The 25,934-nt window shown below is 35.6% G+C and overlaps 1 protein-coding gene across 3 annotated transcripts in view; it reads right to left on the bottom strand.

Moving 5' to 3' along the window:
* Window positions 1-25,934, bottom strand: part of GRK4 (G protein-coupled receptor kinase 4) — a 160,074-nt gene that overhangs the window by 35,009 nt on the left and 99,131 nt on the right. For 2 of the 3 annotated variants that reach the window (XM_056802362.1, XM_056802361.1), the window contains exons 8-9: window positions 17,350-17,490; window positions 3,151-3,341 (exon numbers count right to left, since the gene is read on the bottom strand). In XM_056802362.1, the coding sequence (XP_056658340.1) occupies window positions 3,151-3,341; window positions 17,350-17,490 (332 nt within the window). The remainder of the gene's footprint in view (window positions 1-3,150; window positions 3,342-17,349; window positions 17,491-25,934) is intronic. The other variant, XM_056802363.1, reaches the window with a different exon arrangement.

Genomic DNA, 25,934 nt, shown 5'->3' with positions numbered 1-25,934 from the left:
AAAAAATTCATATCCCTTTTAAACATCTGACATATGGTAGGCCACAACAAACCTTAAAGTAACTGACATTAGTTGGTAAAGTTGATTTTAGTACCACTGGTGAGTGATTACAACCATCCAATTTTTATCCTCTTTGAAGTACCGAAAGATTTCTTTCAACTATGTCTAAGAGTGCAAGAAAAACAGAAATAATTCAAAGTATACTCAGCAAGTATATTAATTTTAATCACTTTTAATATTATGCTTTACATTTTTTAAAGTCAATGAATTAGGAGCCAACTTTAATTCATATGAGCCAAGGTATGCATAAAAAAATTCACAAAATAAGCCTGGAATAGCTTCTGCCTGTTTTATTGGAGGCCACAAACCAAGCACATGTTTTTTCTGTTTGGCCATTAAAATCTGAAAATTCAGGAAACATGTAAAGTATTTGGATTCTGGGATCAAATCTGGCTTTTCTCTTTATAACTTTCTTTTAGAGATTTGTTATTATTATTTTGTGCCTCTGATGTGACTACATAAACTTAAAGACTGATTATAATTAAACATATTTTTACTTGTAATTACCCTTTAAGCATACTAAGAAATGCTAATGTTGAATAGTAAAGTCTACTTATTGATAGACACTACCCTCATGGAAGCCATTAACTCTGTTACAGTATCTCTGAATCCCTAATGCAATTAAAGAAACTGATTTAAGTTAATGAAGGCATGATTTAAGAAATGATTGTCTTTTTTTATGTACACTTACAGTATCATTAGCTAATGGTTACAAAATTCACATTTTTGAGAACTGAAAACAGGAGATGGTCTGTTAATTGTTCTCAGCCTCTAGAACTACTTACACAATGGTATAGCATGGCCCAATTTTATGTGTAGGACAAAAATACAAAGTCTCTTCCTTTAGATTTTTGTAAACTGGGAATTGGGATATAGTTGATATACTTTTAAATGCATATTTTAATTTATGTATACACACATTGAGTTTCTGTACTAAAAAGTTAAAGCTAAAGATAGCTATAATTTCTGTAACAATTGTTTACATTTAAATAGAGCTTTAAGAGTTACAGTGCTTTACAACTACTCTGTGTGAATTTTAGTTTTACTCCACCCTGCTTAGTCTTTCGAATTCTAGCAACCAGGAATGTATACACACCCCACTTAAGGATTAAGTGTCAGGGAGGAAGGCCTATGACCAACATGTGCAAGCAAGTGACTGACCTCCTGGGCTGTCCTAAGCCCACCTTAAGTCATTATTGGCACATGTGAGACACAGGAATTGATGTAAAGAACTGCCTTTATATTTCACATCACTTCCTGTGAGTGGGAGCTTTGGCAGAGTTGGCTCTGCAACTCGAGCCAGGAGGAGCTCCTCAGACAGCTTCCTTTTAGATGGTCACATGGTGAGTGATAAGACTGACTCCCCTTTCCTTTGGTTTTCTGGAGAGGCCCCTTGGCCGAGGCTTCTGAACTCCTGCCTGGATCAGCCTGGGCCAGAGCAATTTTTATTCCCTTTCCTCTCCCTCATTCTTAATTTCTTCCTTCTATTGTAAATAAACCACCATAAAATTCCATTCTGACTTGAGTATTTCATTGGGACTTAGAATTTAAATCCCTGGTGACCAACTAAAATTTATATTGTCTAAACCCTAAATTTACCCTTAGAGTCTTGAAAATTTTACCCCTAACATCTGTGAGATGGGTAGCATTATTTCCATTTTCTCTTTGCACCTGGTTCCACTCCTAACTGGACTTTTCTACCACAGGCTACCACATTCCTGTAGGTGTTTCCACTTCTTTCGCAGGCTCCTTCTTCCCATTGCTCAGTTCCTGTTCAGAACCTTTTGTGAAGTGCTTGGGGTTGAGCACTGCTCACTTCTCAGTCAGTTCCTGACATCTTTAAATGTAGACTTTTCCACCTGCCACTACTTTAATGTAGCTGAAATATTCTGCTGCTTGGTCTGCCTTATACAAGTCTCTCCCTATTCCAGTCAATTCTCCATTCAACCTCCACAGTAATTTTGCTAAAGTGCATGTTCCACCATGTCAAGCCCCAGCATAATAAATTCCAGGGCCTCCAGGATCAAATGCAAAATCCTCTAGTACTCAAAACTCTTCAAAATATGGTCCCTTTCTACTTTCCTAATCTTCTGACATTTACATGCTCCCCTAAACCTTTCCAACACCAAGTTCTCTTCAGTCCAGCAACACTGGCTTTCTTGCAATTTCTCAATCAAGACAGTCCATCCTTTGGCTCCCAACATTATCATTGGCCCTTCCCCATGTCTCGGATGTGCTCTCAGTTTTGTCTCCCGGCATCCTTAAAGTTCCAGCTAAATAGCTACCTTTTATGGGAAGCCATTCCAGGTCCTTTTTATTTTAATTCTGTGCCTTTACTCTGTTGACTTTTTCTTAGATCCTGTCTATGCATTGCTATTTGCATGCTATCTTCCTCTGTGGAGTCTAAATCATACTTGTTTAGCTAAAGAATTTATTAGTTATATTAACTGTGTTTTTAAAAAGTGCTTTTAAAATGCCTATGGATAATTCAAAATAGTTTATTCCTTTAATAATTTTGTTATTTCAGTAGCAATTATAATTTATGAACCTTTAAATTAAAAAGTTTAGCTATTTCTAATCTTTACTAAATTATGTTTAGGTTTAAAGAAAACACAGCACATCACATCTGTTGTTCTTGGGATTTTCCTCAGGTACCTTTTTCTATTGGGCTCATGATAAGAATTAATTGAATTTATCTACAGTGTTAAAAAGATGCTCTTTTCCTACCTATCTGAATAACATTAAAATAATTTAATTAAATTAATATCAATTTCTAACATAAAAGCTACCTCTACTGTAACCTGACTTTTGATATGTTCAGTTTAGATCACTCTGATGGAAACATTATAAAAATGAACCTAAAAGTGAAAACGAAAAGGAAATAATATTTATTTTTACATATTGTGTGTATTTTATAAAATGTATATATTTTTGTAAACATTTCAATAACATAAGAGTCTTCCTAACATGACATGGCTTTTCTAAAAGCAGAGGATGGCCCTTTTGAACAGCTAGTCTCCTCTGTGCTAGATTTTCCATACTGAATGAGAAGGGTCCTTCCCAGAGAGCATAGTTGTCATTAACTCTTACCTGTAAACAATTCTTTCCCTTTGTAAATCTTCCAAGCCACAGCATAGCTCTGCAGCATAGAATATGGCCCTTTCTTCATCCAAGCCAGGGTTTCCCATGTTGTATATGTGGAACTTCAAATCCCCTCCATTCATAATAGTTAGGACTAAACACAGGGCATCTTTTGTTTCATATGTGTAGGATAAACTAACCTGAAAACAAAAAAGACCCACTGATTCAGTTACCATCCATTCCCTCGATTTACTTTTTCTAATTCTGCCTGAAAACAAAACAAAACAAAAAGTAAGAGAGAACGAGATGTAAAGACTATAGTGAAACAAATGTGATCCAAGATTTTATTGGACAAGAAAAAACATGATAATAATCTAAGAATCATTGAAGTAAAATAATCTTGAATTTAAAAGGTCCAACTAGATATGCAAATAAAAACAAAGCAAACAAAGTACTATAACCACTAGAACAAACAAGATCACACTCAAACCAAAATAATATCTTCCATCTCTGTGAAATCAGTGAAAATCCAATGGACAGTCTTTAGATGAAATTTCTTTCCATTTCTCCATTTCTTTAAATCTCTGCCCAAATTTAAGTTTTGAAGGAATCTATGTGAATTGTTAACAATATCTGATTTAAACTTTATTTTTCTTAATACTTTAGAATTACTTACATATTTCATACATAATAATAGTTGATTTATTGCTGTATTACTAGAAAAATTTGATTAATTTATGGTTGGTTATAAACATCAGTCAAATGTTGGATTATAAATAGGTATTATAAACAAATACTGGTCCTTTACCAGTTAATTGGATTGCCATTTTTACTATTTTGTAATTGTTTCATGAAAAGACTCAAGTCCCAATATTATACTTCTGGATAGAAAAATCTATAGATATTCAACAGCCAAAGGGAAATATAATTAGGGACTTAATAAAGGTAGGAGTCATTTAAGTGATAAGAAGAAGAAAGATATATTGTGGAGGTAGAAGTGACAAGAGTTAGCATATGGGGTTAGAAAGGGAAATATCAAGGAATAATTCAACAAGGTTGCAAATCTGGATTATTGAAGATTGATAGTGCTCTTGAAAGAAACGGACAAGTTAGGAGAAATGTGGATTTTAGGGAAGATTACAAGTTCCATTTTCAGTGAATTGAATTTGATTTGCCCTACAAGACACTCAAGTAAAGATGTCCAGACAAGTAGGTGCTACTCTAGAACTGGAGCTCAGGAGAAAGAAGAGCTAGACATAGAGATTTGGGAGTCATTGAACTCATACAAACTCATGAGCTTCAGCAAGAGACATACAGAATAGAACCTAGGATGGTGTCCTGGGTATACCCATGCAGAGGGGGAGGATCACTGTTAGACAAGAAAAAAGAGAACCAAGAAAGAAAAGGGTAGAAGAGGTAAACAGTCATAGATTTAGACTGTGAGCTCCTTGAGAACAAGCTCTGTGTGTGTGTTTTTGCTGACACAGTGCCTAGCACTAAATGGTAGTTAACTGTCACTGTTCTTTGAAAGACTGGAGAATGAGAGTTACAGAAGTACTAAGAAAATACAAGTTTTACCATTTCTAAAAAAGAAAAAGGGAACAGTCTGCAAACTATAAACCAATAAGTTTCACTTTAATTCCTAGTAAAATGAGAGTGCTTATTAGCCATTAACCTGGATTTTAGCACAAGATTTGATCGCTCTAGTTCAATTTCCTCCAATTCCACCCCACTGAAAAAGGGCCCTCAGACACCATCTACTCCAATTGTCTATTTGAAAAAGAAACTTCTCTATAAGCTATCTGATAAGGGGTCACAACCCTTTGTTTGAAGGCCACAAATGAGAAGAAACAAGACCGAAGAGTTTTGCACTGAAGGGTTTCAGAATGAAAGAGGTGGTTTTAACTTTCCTAGTATCAACCCTGAACTGCAAACTGTGTGGTAAATGACCACTTACCTCTGAAGAGTGTCTATAACTACATCACAGTGTTAGAGGTGGAAGAGACCTTAGATATTAATCATACAATCCCACTTCCTCATTTTTGTTGATAAGGAAACTGAGTTGCAAAGAGGGGAAGTGACTTGCAAGTAGTCATGAAACAAGTTTATTGAAGAGCCAAGTCTGGCACATGGAGGCCTCCTGACTCCCCATCTTTTCACTATTTTAATTACAAGGACATAATGTGGGAACTTAGGTAGCAGATTCTGATTCTGACCTTGTTTGGGTGATCTTGGAAAAATTTCTCAACCTTTCTCTGGGTGTCTCAATTTTCTCACTGTTATACTGAACTATCTTAGGAGTTTATCAGGAAAATTAGGCATGGTCAAGACACTAATCACTGATAAGAACAAAACCTAAAATGAAACACGATGGGATGGGATAGCGGGAAACATAGGATTTCCTTTGATGCAAAGCAAATATGTATACAATATTTCAGAGAACACTATTTTCATAAATTAAGAATCTGTAATTTTATTAACATGGGAGCTCCTCCTAATACAGCAACTGCTGCTCTATGCTTTAAGTGGACCCTTTCACAAATTGCTATGACCAAAAGTACTTGTCATTTGGTTGCCAATCTCCTGGTTATATGTCTCTCTGAACTCAAGTGAAGTAGTTTATGGGCAAGAGACGTATAGTCTGCTCCCTGCTCTCTATATGAACACTTTCTATCTTGAAAATATCTATAATCTTCTGCACTGTTGGCATAGCCTTCAAGAACCAAACTTCATCTGCACAACCCTATATCAGAGAAGGGCTTTAAATACAAGAATCCAAAGCCAATTTTCTTTTAAATTAAGAAATCCAGTAATACAGGTCTGTCTAAGACACCAGTCTTCATTTAGTTATTAAGTATTTAAATTAAAATAGCCATTAAAATTTTTTTAAATGGGCACACACATTTAGAAAAGAGCAGCATTTTCCCCCTTACCTCAGATTTCAAAAGAATGAGATTACTCTAATGACCAAAATCAATGAGACTTTTCCATAAATGATAAAACATACATATTTATTTGTCAACCTATGCAATATAAGAGTAAGGTAAATATTACAGGTCAAAGGTTAGATAAAAATCAATATTTTGGGAATTTAAAACTTTAATTTTAGGGGGCAGCTGGGTGGCTCAGTGGATTGAGAGCCAGGTCCAGAGATGGGAGGTCCTGGGTTAAAATCTGGCCTCAGATACTCCCTAGCTGTGTGACCCTGGGCAAGTCACTTAACCCCCATTGCCTAGCCCTTATCACTCTTCTGCCTTGGAACCAATACCCAGTATTGATTCCAAGATGGAAGGTAAGGGTTTTTATTAAAAAAATATATTTTTAAAATTTTAAAATGCAGAAAGGTGTTTTGTTTTTATCATATCCTAATGTGAATGAACGACCAAGGATAGTTTGAGAATAAGAGATTATTTCTTTGTATTGTACATGACTAAATCTACTGTCAGGTCTGTATTGTTGATTTCAGGTTCAAATTAACTTTAACTCTTTTAACTTAAAAATGAACTTAAATTTCAATATGTATTTCTAGACTCTTTTCTAGAACAAATTGAGATGGTGCCCAGGAAGACTCTTGGTGAATGTTACTAGAATTCAAAATTTTCTTTTGATTCAATCTTTTGGCTTGTTAAGCTAATTCTTATTAGTTACATTTAACAACAACCTTATCAAGGGGTATGATTCACTAACTGGGAATCTGGAACCTAATTAAAATTACATCGCCTCTTAAAATGACTTGCAAGAATAATCTTAAAAAAGAATATGTTTTTGTTAACTTTTGAAATTCATTATTGAAGATTTCTCCATGTAACTGAGCCTAAAAAGCTCAACAATTGGAGTAAAAAATCATTAAGATGATTGTCAAGGAAGCTATTCAATTAAAAAGAGATTAAGTTTGATTTTTTTTTCAGGAAGCATTACAGAGAAGAATTTTAAGAAGAAAAAATGTATTAAGCACCTGCAGTCCTTATTAATACTTATATCAGTTGCTAAAATGCACAGAATATTGTACAAAAGAAATACCTAGACCTATACTCTATTCTACTAGTGCCTATATTTTAAACCTCAGGAACATGAAAATAGATGAGAAATAAAGACCAGAATAAATTTAATACTAGAATAAAAAGTAATACAAATGACACAAGTCAAAGGCATATTTATTTCTGGGGAAAAGACAAAAGTTTGTATGGACAGAAAATGAGAAACTGTAGACATTTAACTAAAGCCTCCAGCAGGTATCAGAAGAGGGTAAAGTTTATGTGAGATCTGAATGGAAGGTGAGAAGCTGGAGAGAAAAAAAAAACAAAAGGGTATCCCAAGTATTGCTTCAGAGAAGAATCAAACAGGAAGATGACAAACATACGGAGATAGCAATGGGTCGTTATGCATGAGATGTCAAATAGACAAGATAAAATGAGGAAGGAAAATAATACAGGCACTTTGATATATGCTCAGTGCACAGTTGGCACTAATTAAATAAGTGATGACTACTGATAAGAATCTCTGGCTTGAAGTACAAGATAAAAAGATGTCACTACAACACAAAGGAAGGGGAAGAGGGAAAAGCCAATCAAGATGGCAGTATAAGAAGTGATTCTGTAGGAAGAGTGTTGGAAAGAAAAAAATAGGGAGAGATGGCTCTAATTTAGTACACCAGGTAAGAGAAAGCCACAGCTCAAATCAAGGAAGAAATGCATACAGATGATGCATTAAACAGACACTAGGATTTGTCATGTATTCCAAAATTTGAATGCAAATTTAAGATAATCCTGAAGTTTTGGATTGGAATCTAGATGGATAATGCTAATGTCTACTATGAAAGAGGATTATGGAGTACATATTATAATTCCTGATTGTGTGATTAGAATTTTGTACCCTAGGACTCCGTTTCCCAGAATCCCACTTTCATCCTCACCCTACCTCCTTATGTTTTGGAGATAAAAAGTTTCTCTAATCTCACCCCCTCTTCTCTCTTCTGCTAATTGTGGTCGGGGAAAACTTTTCTTTAATCAGGTTTTACTTTTTATTTCCTCTACTTCAAGTAACTATTAATACATCTTATAAAATATAATACTTCTAGTTATTGGTTATTAATTTTAATATTACATTTTTGGTGAAACACTACAGAAGATAGAATCCTTGAATTTCTAAAAGAAAGCCTTTGAGTAAAGGATAGGGAGCAGATAAATTTTGTTCCTACTGATAAGCTGCTTTTTGCCAAGCAGTTTTTTTTCTTTCATTTTTCTCCAGACGCCCTACCCTGGGGCTCCTGGCAAAAAAGAATGGCTTCCTGTCTCTTCTGTCCACAAGCTACTATAAGTTTGCCGATTGCCTGAGGGTTCGAAAGCCCTTTAGAAGAACCTTGTTTTTTCTGCACAGAGAGTGAGGTATAAATCCCCATTCCCCACCCCAATCTCATCCTAGCCACTTTTTTGCAGGGGAACATAGCATGGAACACTAATCCATGCTATCCACCCCAACCCCAGCTTGGCTAACCCGGGCGGGAGCTTCCATGCTCTGGCTGTGGGGTTGGGGACTGAGTTGTCACTTGGCCCCTGGCATTTTTTAACTCCAGTAGGGAGGTGAAGGAATGTTACCCTTCCAAACTTCTTAAGTTTAGCCAGTACATACTAGGGTAGCACCACCTACAGACAAGAAGCAGAATTGCAAGCATGGCCCACTCTATGAAAGAGCAGTGAATTACAGCTTTAGGACATCTTTTCTTACTACTGTTCATGGATGTACTGCTTGGATACCTTGCAGTTGATAGCTTGAGTAATCTTAAGATTCAGAGGGGGAGATTCATCTACCAACACCCCTTTGCCATTTTGGCCTGCTCCCTCTCTGCAACACAACCAATATAGGGTTCATCCACACTATGCTCAGTGCAGGTATGGGGAACCCTAGAAATGTGATCAAAGGAATCTAGATGGGATGATGATATTGGGAAGGGGAAAGAACTTTAAAAGAGTATGGAGGTGAATTTTTAGCTTTTCAGACTCCATTGCTAAGTTTATCAGTTTGTTCCCCTCCAAATAGTGAAGAAGTCCTTGTAACATGGTTATTGGAACTGGAGAAAAAGACTCTTGAATTCAGTGCCTGTATCCTGTCACATATATTGTATTTGTTGATTGCTTTAAGATTTAATTTGTTTTTTAAGTTCATATATTGATCTAATCTAATATCTTCTGTTACACTATGTCACTTTCTGTTCCTGTGTTTTGGCTATATGTGCTGTTAAATTGTCTTTATTTGTACCTCCCCATGTGACTAGACTGGAGAAAATACCATTGTAAAAGTCCATAGACAACTTGTGCAAATCCTTTTCTGTGGCAAAACCATAAGTCCTTATGGATGCTGGGTTTGTCACCAGATCCACTGAGGTCACATGTTGCCTAAATGGCCTTTTGGGCCTTTTTGCCTTTGTTCATTGTCACATAGATGATGATGATGGATGGACTCCATCAAACTGGTTACAACCTGTATACAACCTTTGGAGAATTTAATGACCAAAGAATTTAAATTGATTTTAAGGGGCCTTCAGAAGGGATTTTCAGATATCGAGTAGTACTACTACCTCTGATTGATCATTTACCTGCCTTTGAGTTGCTTGTAATAAGAGGTAAGGCTTCATTTAGTAGTTGAAGTTAAGTGCAATAGCACAATTGTATTCCCCACCTCTGCATTTATAAAAATGTAATGGATGAGACATCAGAAGTGATTTTTCACTATTATATTCCTTGCCTCTACATTGCAATGGATGGGAAATATAAAGACATGCCTTTTAAGGCTGTTACAGTCTCATACCAGAGAAGGGAGGTTTCCCAAGGAGCTTGCCTTACCCTGTGATGGTTTATAATCTCATCTGGGAGGTGGGAAGGTTTTTCCAGGGTGTTTTGTAACCCCTAGATAGGTTTTTATATTTGTACTCTTCATTTTACTCATTTTGGAATGATGGCAGTAATAGACTTTGTTAGAAATATCTTTGCCAAGGTTGAAAGATTGGCTAGATCTGTAGATCAAGCATACATGAGCTTCATAGTTTTTTTTTTTTAATGTCACACAGGAAGTGGCTATAGACGCATGTGAATCATAGCAGGTTTGTTTGCTATTGTCATTAAATGGGCCATTATGATTTTGGGGATTTTGGTACTTCTTTGAATGTACATTAGCTGCTGTACTACTGTTTTAAAAATCTGTTACTTGGTGAAAATTATGTGCACTCACACTGTGGATCATGGCCAAGTTAAAAAGGAAATGGATCTCATTTTTGGGTGAAAAACCTTTGTATTGTATATTTCCTTGGCTAACACAGTGTGTCACTGATTGTGAACTATATATTTTTGATTTTTAAAAAATGTTATTGTTGTTTTTCCTTATATGTGCAATAGAGTATTTGAGTTTTCTTTTTTATCTAATTTTTTGTACTTGAAGCACGTTACCAGTATTGTTTTTTGACTTTGCACTAGGGTAAGTTTAAAATGTCCATTAGCACTAATATTAATGTATACCCCCAAAGCTTAAGACTATGGAAACCTGCCATTGTTAAATATTACGGGACTTTGATTAATGATTGTGTCTGATTCCAGGACAAGGGACCACAAAAGAGCCATTATACAGTGCCAAGAAGCACAAGGTCAAAGGAGACCAACCAATCCTGATGGGATTGATTAGAATCTGCACCAATACAGAGGACTTGCTTTTGGGTTCGAGGAAGTGTCTGACAACATCAGATGCAGGATTTCCCTGTGCCATTTTCAGACAAAGTACCTCGGCTTAGCTATAATTCTGGCTCCCTTATCCCTGAAAGTGAAGGTAAAATCAGACCAGGAAATGATATTTCCCATTCACTGCAAAAATCTAGTCCTTTTTCTTTCTCTCATAAATGTGGCAATATTCTGTAGTCCTGGCTGCTGATTGGGTAAGTGCATAATTGATACTACAGGTTTGTGGGGCATAAATCACTTTAATTGGGACCTGTTATAGGTTTGCTTTTTCCTTACTTAGAATTTTTACACATAAGATTTCGATATTTTATATTTCATCCAGAAGTTACTTTTTCTCTTTTACTTGATTTTTTGATGTTTTTTAATTTCTTTTGACAATTGATTCATATGTCTCATAATTCAGCCATGTATCCCTGGGTGATCCATGTGTTTGTCAACACCCTCCTCAGGGGGGTTGTATTATTATCCTATAATACAAGGTTTAAATTCTTTTGAGTAATTTTAGGAAAAGAAACTTGACACCTCCCTGAATCCATAACTATTTGGAAAAGGTGCCATGGAGATGCCTGCAGAAACCTTACACTGCATCAAAGGATCCAGAATGAACTTTGGTATGTAGAGAAATTGAATTGTGGGAGGTTGAACACATTTACATTGAATGTATACTTTTATGCCAAAGGGGACTGTCCCTTAATTGTTTTTTTGTTAAAGTAGTGATCATTGGTTTTGTTCTTTTTCTCTTTTATTTCCCTCTTATCCCCAAATTGTTGTAATTTCCCCTCAGAGAGCAAAAAATCTTTAGAGTTATAAACTGAGGAACTAGGCATGTAAATCTGGGAGATTTCTACATGCTTGTTTTCCATTGGAATAACAGGGGGGATTGTATAATTAGAATTTTGTACCCCAGGATTCTTTTTCCCTGAACCCCGCTTTTGTTCTCACGTTATGTTCTTACATTTTGGAGATAAAGTTTCTGTAACCCCATTCCCTCTTCTCTCTTCTCCTGCAATTGAGGTCGGGAAAACTTTTCTTTATGCAGGTTTTACTTTTGTTTTTTTATTTCCTCTACTTCAAGTGATTATTAATAAATCTTATAAAATATAATACTTGGTGCTTTTTAACATTAATTTTAATCTTACATAATATATATATGACAGTTTATAATTTACAAGTCATATATTCATTATATTCCATTTAAATTAGATATAACAAGCCACTTTTTCCTCAGTAAACTGGACATTTGGCAAGTTATCTTGTTTAAAAGGTCTCATAGCAAAGAATGCCAATATAGGACACTAAGCTTATTAATTAAAAAAAAAAACACATCCATGCAGGTAATTAAATCTATGAAAGTGAATATTACTTAAGTCCTGTAAAATATGAAGTCTAAGTAATCAAGGACTGTGCCCCGAGGGATTTTTACTATGAAAGTGAGTAAATTTGAGACAGAGCTGCTAAAAAGACATTGCACACTGCGAGATTGGGCTACATTATAGAAATCCAGGCCAGTAATGATGAAAGGTGTTACCTAAAACTACCAGTAGAGTAAGTGTCCACTGTATTTGTCAATTAGGAGGTGGTTCTACTAGTATAAACTTTTGCTTCATTACTGGTAAGTAGTAAAACGTTAGCTGTTAGCTATTAACATTCTTTAGGAGCTCAGATGGAGAAAAATGGAGTGAGAAATAACAGAACAAAAAAGGGCATCATTATTTATAGGCTGCAGAGAAGATAATACAGATTACAAATGTAAAAGGAGACTGAAAAGATAAATGAGGATGCATTTCATGCTATGATATCACCAAATGGGCATATTTCTTTTAATGACATAGACACACATTCATGCCATCTCATCCATGTCCTATAAATTATCTACTAATGTTTTTGGGACCTTCTCTTATTAGAGTTTTTGGTATTGCACTGGAACAAATTGAGGAAATGAGTTGTCTCCTGTTATTGCTTACTTTCACTACATTGTAGACTCGCTATCACTTGGATATACAAGGGGGTCCACAAAGTCTTAGACCAGATAAAGATATTTAAGCAATTAAAGACCAGAACTATACTATGACCTTTGAGACCTCCTGGGTATCTCTTTGCTCACATATTTTAGGGACCTTTTGATGTGCAAAATTTTGTTATAGGCTGCTGCCTGTTCATGGTCACTATGCACCTTTCCACTGACCTTTTGTTGTTGTTCAGTCATGTCTGACTTGTGTCTTCATTTGGGATTTTTTTTCATCATAAATACTGAAGTAGTTTGCCATTTCCTCCTCTAGCTCATTTTTAAAGATGAAGAGAATGAGGGAAGCAGGGGTAAGTGACTTTCCCAGGTTCATACAGGTAGTGTGTGAGGCTGGATTTGAACTCAGGAAAATGAATCTTTTCTACCTTGCAGCAACTCTATCCCTGGGTACTCTCTACCTGCCCAATTGACCTTTGAGGCTGTGCAACTTAATTTTTGATATTTCATGATTTATAGCACCACCAGAAGAATATTGATGCTAAAAACATAGACCTTATTTTAAGAGAGAAACTGGGTGTTACTAAAAGTAGACAATATTCCCTAATGTAATTCAGTATCTCTTCCTTTTCTTCGATTGTGAACTCAGTTCACTGTCCATCAAACTGAATATGATAGTCTGGATAGCATGTATTTTTATTCATTTGATTTCACCTATGTAGATTATCAGGTTAAATATTTTTGAGTGATAAGTAGGAGGTGCTGTAAAGTTCTGAAACCTGATACGATCAACACATCATCAACAAACAAGAATGTTTGGAAGCTCTACCACCAATAGAGAATATTTCTTTTATTTGGATTCTGTACTGGCCATCTTTCTTGATAAAAGGTATCAAACACCTATGGTATGAAGACTAAATGATATTCATGCTTTGGCTGACCAAATGACATAGGGTTGCTAGATTTGGATTTTGTTTGAGAAAAGACCTTCAAGGAAGAAGCTTACTAACTCCTAAATCCAGAGAATGAACTGTTGCAGAAGATGCCAGAAAACCTACACTACATTAAGAAGATCAAGAATGAATTGTGGATATGGTTGATTGAACTGAAGTTTGATTGAACATTTATTGTAAATGTACACATTTATGCCAAAAGGGGAATGCCCCTAATTTGGCTTTCTGTCAATGATTCTAGCAAAACATTGGCTTTGCTTTCTTTCTTTTCTATTTCCTCCCTCACTACTCTAATTTCCTCTTAAGAAAATTGAATGTTGTATACATCTGTAGTTAGAAGTGCGTTTAGGACTACAAGATGATTATGTTAAATGATCAATGGGGAGACTAGTCTCCCAATGATCATCAGGGGGGATTGTGAATCTTAAAATTTCTTAGACTCTAACCTTAGAAGATTTGGTTAGGTTATTCCCCATTTAAACAATGGAGGTACTTGATCAGGAATGTACTGAGAACTTTAAAATTACTCTACCCATACTTAGGCATACCTTAAGGGGAAGATAAAGTTATAAAACTCCTCACTGGACAATGAAAAAGCACTTAACCCATACTTGTAGTGAGGCAAAAGCCCTTAAGCTAGGTCTACTTTTAGATCTAATACAAAAGGGTGCTAAGTATCTATGAAGGTCAAATTAATCACTAAAAGGTCAGGCAACTTGCAAGGGACAACCTTAGCAAAGACGTGTGAAATACTCAGAGGTTTTAGTCTGCCCAGAGAAGGTGATAACAAGATATGAATTAAGAAGGTGATAACAAGATGTGAATTAAGAATGGTCAGTCCTTTGGAAAACATCTACTGTGATTGGTAGATGTGAAAATTTAGGGGAGGTGACATAGGAGAAAATTCTCTTTAAAAGGAGGCCAGAGGCCTCTGGACTTAGTTCAGCTTAGGATGCTGAATTGGGGTCTCTCAGTGGCTGAACTTAGTTGAGCTCAGGAGCTGAACTGGAGGGTCTCTCTGAACACTAGAATTTTGCTTGGACAAAATCTTGTGGTGAGTGATTAAAGACTGACTTAGTTTTCTCTCTTAAAAGAAAGGCCTAGGCCCCAGCCTTCCTATTATTTCTCTTACTCTGTCTCTCTCCCTTTCTTTAATTCCTTCATTTGTATTAATTAAAATCTCCATGAAACCCAGCTGATTTGGATACTTCATATTTGGGAATTTTTCACATGGCGACCACTTATTTTTGATTTAACTCAAGACACTGTCTTGAAACCATATTTTCGCGGTCACAGTTTATGGCAACCACTCTTGTCTGTAACACTTTCTAGGAATCTTCTATGATTTTAATATCTGTACACAAGGGGAACTTTTGTAGTAGCATTTTGTTCTGAACCAAATGCTTTTCATAGCCAATAAACATTAGGGATAGTGGGAACTAGTATTCTCCATAAACTTTCAGAAACAGTGTGATTATAAAAATATGAACTACGCTATAGAATACCATTTGCAAAGAACTTCTCAGATCTTTGGTAAGTATACACTCAATATACACAGATAATTTTGGTGGATTTACAGTTAAGAAATGAAGCATATGAAACAGTAGTTAACATTTTTATTGTTACATTTTCTAATAATCATGTCCATAATTTTTTCTCAGCACTTTCTACCTTCCTTCTTTCAGATATATTGTTTACATTTCTGTGTGTCATTTAAATCCTTTTACACCCTGGGATCAACCTACTTTTCCAACCTTAAGATATATTATTCCTTTTCAAGTACTCCCTGGTCCAGCCAAATAGTCTTCTTAGAGTTTCTCAGAGAAGACATTCATATCTCTATGAGCTTGTTCAGGCTGGTCCTCATGCTTAGAATATGCTCCTTTCTCAAGTAGGACTTTTGGAATTCCTAATTTTCTTCAAAGGTCAGTTCAAATATCAATTGTATGAGGCCTTTCCTAATTTTCTCAGCTTCCCTAACCAAGTTACCTTGTACTTTTTATATCATTCCATGTCTCTCCCACCAGAGCATGTGTTTCTGAAGGGCAGGGTCTGTTTCATTTTTATCCTTGTATTCTAGCATGTAACAAATGCCTACTATAAAGGCTCAAGGTCACAGGGATAGTCAAGGAATAAGCTAGGTTTTGACCTGGGTCCTCTGACTTCCAAGTACATTGCTTTATAATACCATGTTACCTCCAACAACTTAATTAAAAATAAGGCAACTGCATAAGACTGGAATGTTAAATCATAAATGATACTTAAGGTCATTTATGCTTAGGTGACATTTAAAGGAAAGAAAATCATATTTATCTTTTATTTTAGAGCTCTTCCTAACCAACGCGCCACCATAAAAATTATATTACAATGGGAATGATCTATGTGGTTTTATTTTTAGGAAACTTTTAGGATCCTAGAATCCATTTCATATATATATGTATTTAAAAGTACCAAACCACTTCTTAGTGGCAGATTAGGCACAGTATTGGAAATATCTCAATGTGATATTTCAACCACAGATACAAATTCATAAATTAGGAAAACAATATCAAATAGTAATAGACCTTAAAATAGAAAAATATATTGGGAACAGGCTACCTCTAAAAATCAATATAATGATATTCAAAAACAAAACATTAAATCCCAGGTTTAATGCATAAGAACTATGATGACCAAGTAGATATTTCTAACTAGAATCTTCCAACTTGAAAACGAAAGTTTATAATTATTAATGAATGATATTTCTATTTATCATTAAAAAAGGCAACTACAGGCCAAAATATCTGTGCATGGCTTAGTTTGTTAAAAGGAAATCAAATCAATTTGAGCAAGTATAAAATGAATTGGTTAAAAAAATAAAAAATGAAATATAAATGTATACCACTGTTAAAATGCTAAGTCTAAATGGCATGTTGATAATACAAATGCATGTGAGTTTAAAAAAAAAACAAAAAACGCTAGTGTGATTTCCAAAGACTGACTTAGGGCTGAAGAAACTGAACCAGTCCAGTTCAAAAGTAAATTTTTGATGAAAATACTATATGATCAGATGTGTTAAAAATGTCACCTTGAGGCTGTACCACTCCTAAGTAAGGCCCAAACAAGATTAAAATGAAACTGGGAAAAAAGTAACAAAAGAAATAAAAATACAATAAAGCATGGGACAGCTAAGGTTATGCAGAGGATAGAGTATAGGTCCTGGAGATAAGACTCATCTTTTGGAGTTCAAGTTTGGCCTGAAACACTTACTAGCTTTGTGACTTTAGGTAAGTCATTTAACCCTGTTTGCTTCAGTTTCCTTCTCTATAAAATAAGCCATAGAAGAAGCAAATGATTGCTAAGAAAACCCCAAATGAGATCATGAAGACTGGGACATGACTGTAACAACTCAACAACAGCAATAAAACACAGAAAACATTACATTTTAAAGCCAAGTTAATATGCCACTTTTAAGGTTCTTTATGTATGACTTGGTGATTCCTGTTTTTTATTTGTGTTCAACATTACTGCTGTAGATGAAGCAAAACAATTAACATTACAGTTTATAAGATAAAAAAAGGATACTTACTACAAACCTACTATGTACTTTTTCTAAAATTCTCTTTTCATTTAATGCCATAGCTTCTCCTTTTCTCTTCTTAATTCTCTTTTTTTCTAGCTTTTTACAAGCATACATTTTTCCTGTTGCCCGTACTTGGCAGGCACAAACCTAAAGGGGAAAAAAAACCAAGAGATTCATATGCTTTTATGTTTTCTAGGCAAAAATGAATCCTCACTCTATTAATTTTTTTAAACCCTTACCTTCTTTCTTAGAATCAATACTGTGTATTTGTTCCAAGGCAAAAGCGTGGTAAGGGCTAGGCAATGGAAATTAAGTGACTTGCCTAGGGTCACACAGCTAGGAAGTATCTAAAGCCAGATTTGAAACTAGACCTCTCATCTTTAGGCCTGGCTCTCAATCCAATGACCCATCTGGGTGCCACACTTACTCTATTAATTTTACTTTAAAAATCTCTTCTCTCTTCCAAATCCATCTATAGCAATGAATAGCAAGAAAATCCAATAAAAAAGACCATTAGAAATCTGCATGCAGGTTGCAAGACATATTAAAATGTAAATAAAGCATATTAATTGGGTTCCACGTGGTAATTTTTATAGGTACTGCTTGTTTCAAGTAGAACTACACTGATAATACAGCAGAATAAAAAATAGTGAAAAGTACTGGAAGAGACTTCAGAATTCATCTAATCTAACCTAACCCATTAAGAGTTAAAGAAATCTAGTACAGGTTCAAAAGTACACTAATCTTTTCATTCCAAAATTCTCTTTCTAGGGAGAATAAATGTGACTTGGATAGAAATCTTTTTTTTTTTTTAATTTTTATTGCCATGCAAAACACTTCCATATTGGCCAGTGTTGAGCACACTCATATATAACCAAAATCTCAAAATAAGACCAAAGATATCCTGATATGAAAGACAACTTCAATAGTTCTTTCTCTGGAGGTGGATAGCATTCCCCTTCATAAGCATTTCAGGATTATCCCACATCAATGCATTGCTGAGATTCACCACGTTTCCACCAATGATCATCATCCAATAGACAATAGAAATCTTTATGACCTCTATATCAGACGACTCCTATCTTCTCTTCCACAACTGGTCAAAAAAAGGACATCAGCTTCCTCATTATTGAAATTCCCCTCCACAAATTCCTGCCCTACTTTTTCATTCTAAAACAGATTTCAAGTACATCAAAGGAGACCAGTAGAGGCAAAGGCAATGTGCTTCAAGTAAACTGAAGAACAAGATTATCAAAAGCAAGATCAGGCAGTGAATGAATTGCAAAAAGCTGGAGAAACACTTATTTTTGGAAAAAAACCTCCACCCACCTTCCCTCCTCTTTTAGTGTTAAAAAGGAAATATTCCAAACTCTTCATCTAGGAAGGTGTCCATTTGAAGCCCTTCCTTCTTGAAAAAACAAAAACAAACAAACAAAAAAAAAACCCTCATGGATGCCAGAACAAGTGACTAATGGAAGCCAAGTCAAGCTCTTTAAGCGTTACCTTCCCTCAGGAGAAATATGTCTTAAATATCAAAGGAACAGACTATATAATTTGTCCATTAGAACATAGTTTCTTTGGGAGTAAGGAGTATTTTTATTTTTATCTTTACTTCCACAATACCTACTAAGCAAAGTGTTTGGCACATATTTATTGAATAAAAGTCTTTTATTCATGAATAAGAAATCAGGAATTACCACAAAAAATAAGAAGTGAAGTTTCTGGTCAAGATGGATACCTCAACAAGATGCCCCCAAACAGCCCTACTCCAGAAAAACTCACCAAACCAAATAATAATTAAGAAGTTCAAATAAATCATAAAACCAGCCAGAAAGCCATGAGCAATAGAAAAGTCAGTGCCTGCCTAAGCAAACAGGCCCAGTCTCCCCATACTATTGGTGGGCTAGAGATACAAACCTACAAGCCTCTGTGTCTAGGGGGCAGAAAGAGCAGAGGGCTCTTCACAGAAAGTCCCAAGGTAGTAAGAAATGCCTCAAGATACAGCCCTCTGAAACTCAAAAGATCCAATAGGTCTTAGTCCCAGAAGATGAAAGGCAGCTAAGAACTTGAGAAAAATCAGGGTGAGCTGTCCCACTTAAAAATGGTAAAAGTCTGGCCCTAGCAGGAAGCAGAAGTTCTAATTCAGGAGTTAAAGCTGAAAAGATGAGTAAATGAAAGAAAACATCAACTAGTACAGAGGATTATTGCAAATCTGACTCTATAACAACTGCAAGTAAAGACAAAGAAAAGAATGGATTTTTCACAAGGATTACATGAATATATAGAGGAAATGAAGCAAATATAAACGAAATAAAAACTCTGGAGCAAAGAACTGGAAGGAAAATAAATAGCTTAGAAAGGAAATTGACAAACCTTATCCAACAAATGAAATCCAAGAAATATTAGAACAAAGTAAAAAATGGTAAAAATAAAAGAAAATATAAGATATTTTATATATTAAAAAAATCAGGCTGTGATAATTTAAGAATCAATGGAGGCTGCTGTAGCAGGGCACTGGTGGCCAAAGACGAGTGACAGTAGCCCTCACTCTCAGCCTGCCAAGTACTGGAGACCCAGAGTAGGGAAGGGTGGATTGAGAGCTGAGGGGAACCCATTCCAAATCTGCAGTTGTGCTAGGCACTTGGGAATTCCCAACAGGTACTGTATCAGAAGCAGCAGGGCTTTTGGGAAGAATAAGAAGGGTCAAGGTTCTGAAGCAGGCATTCCAAAAAGCAACATGAAAACTGATCCACTACCCAGCCAAAAAGGTTCCTCTCACTCTGATGGAGGTTTTTCAGATCCTCAGCCTCCTCTATTGCTACCTCCTACAAACTGCTACATGAATGGCTGCTGCAAATGTGTATGGATTGAGTATGCCAAGGAGTTCCTACAGAACTACAAGGATGGTAGGGCCAAAGCGTTGGCTGCTATGGATGAACATATCCAAGATGAGAACATCAAGATCTTTATCAAGATGGAGATCAGGGTCTGAATGAGAGAAAAAGACTGAGGTGCATCCCAGAATGGAGATTCCTTCTACCTGACAGTTGTCTCCCAGGGAGCTGCAACTACTTCTTGTGTTTTGTGGTTTCCTTTTCAGGGGGCCTTCAGAGAAGAAATGAATATTAATAGGATGGCTATTTATTGACTGCCTGAAAAGAAATACTTCCTTCCCTAACATTTAACCTAAAAGTGTATGCCTTTTGCTAACTATTTTCTTCTTTTTGAGGAGTCATTCTTCAACATCTAAAACTATGCTGGCAACTTTTTAATCTTCCTATAACTTCATTCTCAAAAAACATTATCATGTATATTCATATATAAAAATATACAGGTATTAGACACAAAAGGAGATATCATAAGTAAGTTAGAATAACAGGGAACATATTACCTATCTAATTTGTGCACAGGAGAGGATCTTATGAGTCAACAAAAGATGGAGAGCACAATGAAATGTAAAATGGACAATTTTGAATACATTAGATTAAAGTTTATTTTACAAATAAATGTTGCCAAGATTAAAAGGGAAACAGAAAATTTGGAGAAAAAATTTATAGGCAGTCTTTCAGGTAGTCACATATCTAAAATATATATAATAAGATAGAAAACTCTATCAAATTTGTAAGAATAAAAGCCACCGCTAATCAAAATAATCAACAACTTTAGCAAAGTTGCAGGATACAAAATAAACCCACATAAGTCATCAGCATTTCTATATATTTCCAACACAGCTAAGCAGCAAGAACTAGAAAGAGAAATACCATTCAAAATCACCTTAGACAAAATAAAATACCTAGGAATCTATCTCCCGAAACAAACACAGGAACTATATGAACACAACTACAAAACACTTTCCACACAACTAAAACTAGACTTGAACAATTGGAAGAACATTAACTGCTCATGGGTAGAACGAGCCAATATAATAAAAATGACCATCCTACTCAAACTTATTTATCTATTTAGTGCCATACCCATTGAACTTCCAAATTTTTTTTTTACTGATTTAGAAAAAAAACATAATAAAGTTCATTTGGAAGAACAAATGATCAAGGATATCCAGGGAAACAATGAAAAAAAAATACAAAGGAAGGGGGCTTTGCAGTCCCAGATCTCAGACTATATTACAAAGCAGCGGTCATCAAAACAATTTGGTACTGGCTAAGAGACAGAAAGGAGGATCAGTGGAATAGACTTGGAGTAAGTGACCTCAGCAGGACAGTATACGACAAACCCAGAGAACCCAGCTTTTGGGATAAAAATACACTATTTCATAAAAACTGCTGGGAAAATTGGAGGACAGTGTGGGAAAGATTAGGTTTAGATCAACACTTCACACCCTACACCAAGATAAATTCAAAATGGGTGATTGACTTGAACATAAAGAAGGAAACTATAAGAAAATTAGGCGAACACAGAATAGTATACATGTCAGACCTTTGGGAAGGGAAAGATTTTAAAACCAAGCAAGACTTAGAAAGAGTCACAAAATGCAAAATAAATAATCTGGAATACATCACATTAAAAAGTTTTTGTACAGACAAAACCAATGTAACTAAAATCAGAAGGAAAGCAACAAATTGGGAAGCAATCTTCATAAAAACCTCTGACAAAGGTTTAATTACTCAAATTTACAAAGAGCTAAATCAATTGTACAAAAAATCAAGCCATTCTCCAATTGACAAATGGGCAAAGGACATGAACAGGCAATTCTCAGCCAAAGAAATCAAAACTATTAATAAGCACATGAAAAAGTGCTCTACATCTCTTATAATCAGAGAAATGCAAATCAAAGCAACTCTGAGGTATCACCTCATACCTAGTAGATTGGCTAACATGACAGCTTTGGAAAGTAATGAATGCTGGAGGGGATGTGGCAAAGTAGGGACATTAATTCATTGCTCGTGGAGTTGTGAATTGATCCAGCCATTCTGGAGGGCAATTTGGAACTATGCCCAAAGGGCGATAAAAGACTGTCTCCCCTTTGATCCAGCCATAGCACTGCTGGGTTTGTACCCCAAAGAGATAATAAGGAAAAAGACTTGTACAAGAATATTCATAGCTGCACTCTTTGTGGTGGCCAAAAATTGGAAAATGAGGGGATGCCCTTCAATTGGGGAATGGCTGAACAAACTGTGGTATATGTTGGTGATGGAATACTATTGTGCTAAAAGGAATAATAAAGTGGAGGAATTCCATGGGGACTGGAACAACCTCCAGGAAGTGATGCAGAGCGAAAGGAACAGAACCAGGAAATCATTATGCACAGAGACTGATACACTGTGGTACAATTGAAGGTGATGGATGTCTCCATTAGGGACAATGCAATGTCCCTGAACAATCTGCAAGGATCTAAAAAACACTATCCACAAGCAGAGGATAAACTGTGAGGGTAAAAACACTGAAGAAAAGCAACTGCTTGACTACAGGGGTGGAGGGGATATGACTGAGGAGAGACTCTAAATGAACACTCTAAAGCAAATACCAACAACATGGAAATGAGTTCGAGTCAAGAACACATGTGATACCCAGTGGAATCATGCACCGGCTATGGGAGATGTGGGGGGGAGGGGGGGGAGGAAAAGAAATTGATTTTTGTTTCCAATGAATAATGTTTGGAAATGACCAAATAAAATGTTTTTAAAAAAAGAATAAAAGCCATCTCTCAATTGATAAATGGGCCACAGTTATGAACAATTTCTGGATGAAATAAAAAGCAATATATAGGTATATTAAAAAATGCCCTCAATTACTACTTTAGAAAAATGCAAACCAAAACAATTCTGAAATGTCATCCCACACCAATCCCATCAAAATGGCTAAAAGGGCAAAATGACAAATGTTGGAAGGGATGTGGAAAAATGGGGATACTCACAAAAGTGGTGGAGCTATGAACTGATCCAACTATCTTGGAGAGCCATTTGAAATTACAACCAGAGAGTTGTAAAACAGTGCATAACCTTAGACCCTGCTGGGTCTGTTTCTCAAGGAGATCAGGGAAAAAGGAGAGGAACTCTTATGTTCCAAAATAGTTATACCAGCTCTCCATGGTGACAAAGAATTAGCAACTGAGGGATGCCTATCAGTTGCAGAGTAGTTAAACAAATTGTGGTATATGATTGTGATGAAATACTACTGCTCAATAAGAAACGATGAGTGGCTAATTTTAAAAAACTTGGAATTACCTGGGATAATGAACAGTGAAATAAATAGAATCAAGAGAACCTCAAACAGAATTAATGCTGGATATATTGTGAATGTTACACCCAGAAAGTGAACCAAAAGATAGAAACATAAAGTATCTAATTTGTATGCACATGTCTGTCTCCTTGACAATCCCTTCTTTGATATAAGGAAGGTAGGAAGGGACTTATGAATAAATTCTATTAATAAAAAATGTATAGGTACAATCTCTTCCAAGGAGCTGAAACTTTTTTTGCACAATCTTTTAAAGGTTTCTGAGACAAGATAAAATTGAAACCATGTTCAATAAAGCACTGTTCAAAAGAAGAAGAAGAAAAATCAATGGACTGCCTAAAAAATATGATTGAAAACACCCAGATATATTAGAACCTGAGGATGAAGACAGATTCTACCAATTGCCTCTTGAAAGAAATTCCAAAAGGAAAAGTCCTAAGAATATCTTATCCAAAATCCAGAGTATCAAAGAAAACATACAATAATATTCTAGAATGTTGTTCAATTACTCACATACAACCATTTAAGTATTACATGGGACCATGTCAACTGCTACTTCAGATGAGGAAAGGTCTTGGGGGTGGGGTGAGAGGATTCCCTAAAACAATATATATGTGTGTGTGTGTGTGTGTGTGTGTGTGTGTGTGTGTGTGTGTGTGTGTGTGTGTAGCTAAGAATAATTTACCCCGAAAGATGAATATAATCTAAAAGGGTAGAAAATGGGATTGAAGATATTAAAGCATTTTTGATAAAAAGTCCATAGGTAATTATAGGAACTCTGAAATTATAAAACAAGAATCCAAAGAAATGTTAAGATAAATTTACTTGAGTAATTGGAAGGAGCTGTATGATGATATAGTTCGTGGAATAGGGGAAGAGAAATGAGCGTCTCTTCAGAACCTTAATATCTTCAGAGTCCTGATGGGGCTAAATAAGAAAAAAGAGGTCCAACTGGCAGATTGGTTTGGTTTTGGTTTGAAACTAGTAAAGAGAAGGAAGAGTAAAAGGAGGAATACTTTAGTATAGAAGGAAGGAGATGGTGGGGAAGAAATACTTGCTATTTCTCATAACTGGGGTATGTGAGAATATTACAAACATAGAGAAGTGGTTAGAAGAGAAGGCAGATAAAATGCATTCACTTGTGAAAGACAAAAGGAGGGCTGAATATATTTTGCTGAAGAAATACATTAAACCCAAGAAGGAAACAAATTGGGATGTGGGGGGAGGTTTTAAGAAGAAGGTTAAAGCTAAGGAAAGCTATTAGGAAAACAAACTCCTTGAACATGAAAGGGAGATTTGAGAAGGAAAAAGAGAAAAGTAAAGAACTAGAATCTAAGAGACATTGCCTTAATTTTGCTTCTTAAATTGGCATAAGAATGTAAAGGAATATTAGTACACCATAAGAAATGACAAGAGGTCACAGAATTCTAGACTATATGAACTAACATAGAATGAAATGAGCAGAACAAGGATAACAACACTGTAAAGAAAGACCAGGCTGACTCTGAAAATTTTGATGAAATCAATGGCCAAGAACATTTCTACAAGATTTATAATGAAACATTTTACCTACCCCAGGAAGACTATATTTATTTGTTTTATGGATTTTTCACCCCAATTCTTTCTTGAAGTTCTTTGGGAAGAGAGTGATGGAGCTGGGGGCAGAATTATCAATAGTGATGCCAAAAAAAGTCACCAAATCAATTTTTGAATGCACTAAAGTAAATGGAAGTTCAGAAAAGGAACACAAATAAGCAGGACAGATCAAAAAAGCAAGTGGTTTGAAAGAGAAATTTATATTTTCATATGTAATCCTATTCACAATCTGCTATGTATATGGAAATAATCTGTTTATGTAAAAAAAAGTTTAAAAGAAAAGAAATGAGGTAACTGAATTTAAGGATATCTTATTGAAATATCCCAAAGAGAACTAAAGAAAATTGGAAGTCCTCTAAGATGGTGGAAATCTAGAGGCTATATTTTATATTGATTAGGCTACTTGTACTTCTCTACTTAATGAAACAGTATGTTTTAAGTACATGACTTTATGAAGTCTGTCCAGTTGAAACATAATAAAGACAAGGTTGTTTTTTTTGAAGATCAAAACAATCAAGTCTGGAAAGCTTTGTTGATGTATGGACACGAGACAGTGCAAATTAGGTTAATATAGGTCCATATATATATATTTTTTAATTAAACCCTTACCTTCCGTCTTGGAGTCAATACTGTGTATTGGCTCCAAGGCAGAAGAGTGGTAAGGGTAGGCAATGGGGGTCAAGTGACTTGCCCAGGGTCACACAGCTGGGAAGTGTCTGAGGTCAGATTTGAACCCAGGACCTCCCATCTCTAGGCCTGGCTCTCGATCCACTGAGCTACACAGCTGCCCCCTAGGT

Source organism: Monodelphis domestica, chromosome 6 (assembly GCF_027887165.1).
Source record: "Monodelphis domestica isolate mMonDom1 chromosome 6, mMonDom1.pri, whole genome shotgun sequence".
Lineage (NCBI taxonomy): Eukaryota > Metazoa > Chordata > Mammalia > Didelphimorphia > Didelphidae > Monodelphis > Monodelphis domestica.
The sequence above is the reverse complement of the archived record's forward strand: the minus strand, read 5'-3'. Positions and strand labels throughout refer to the sequence as shown.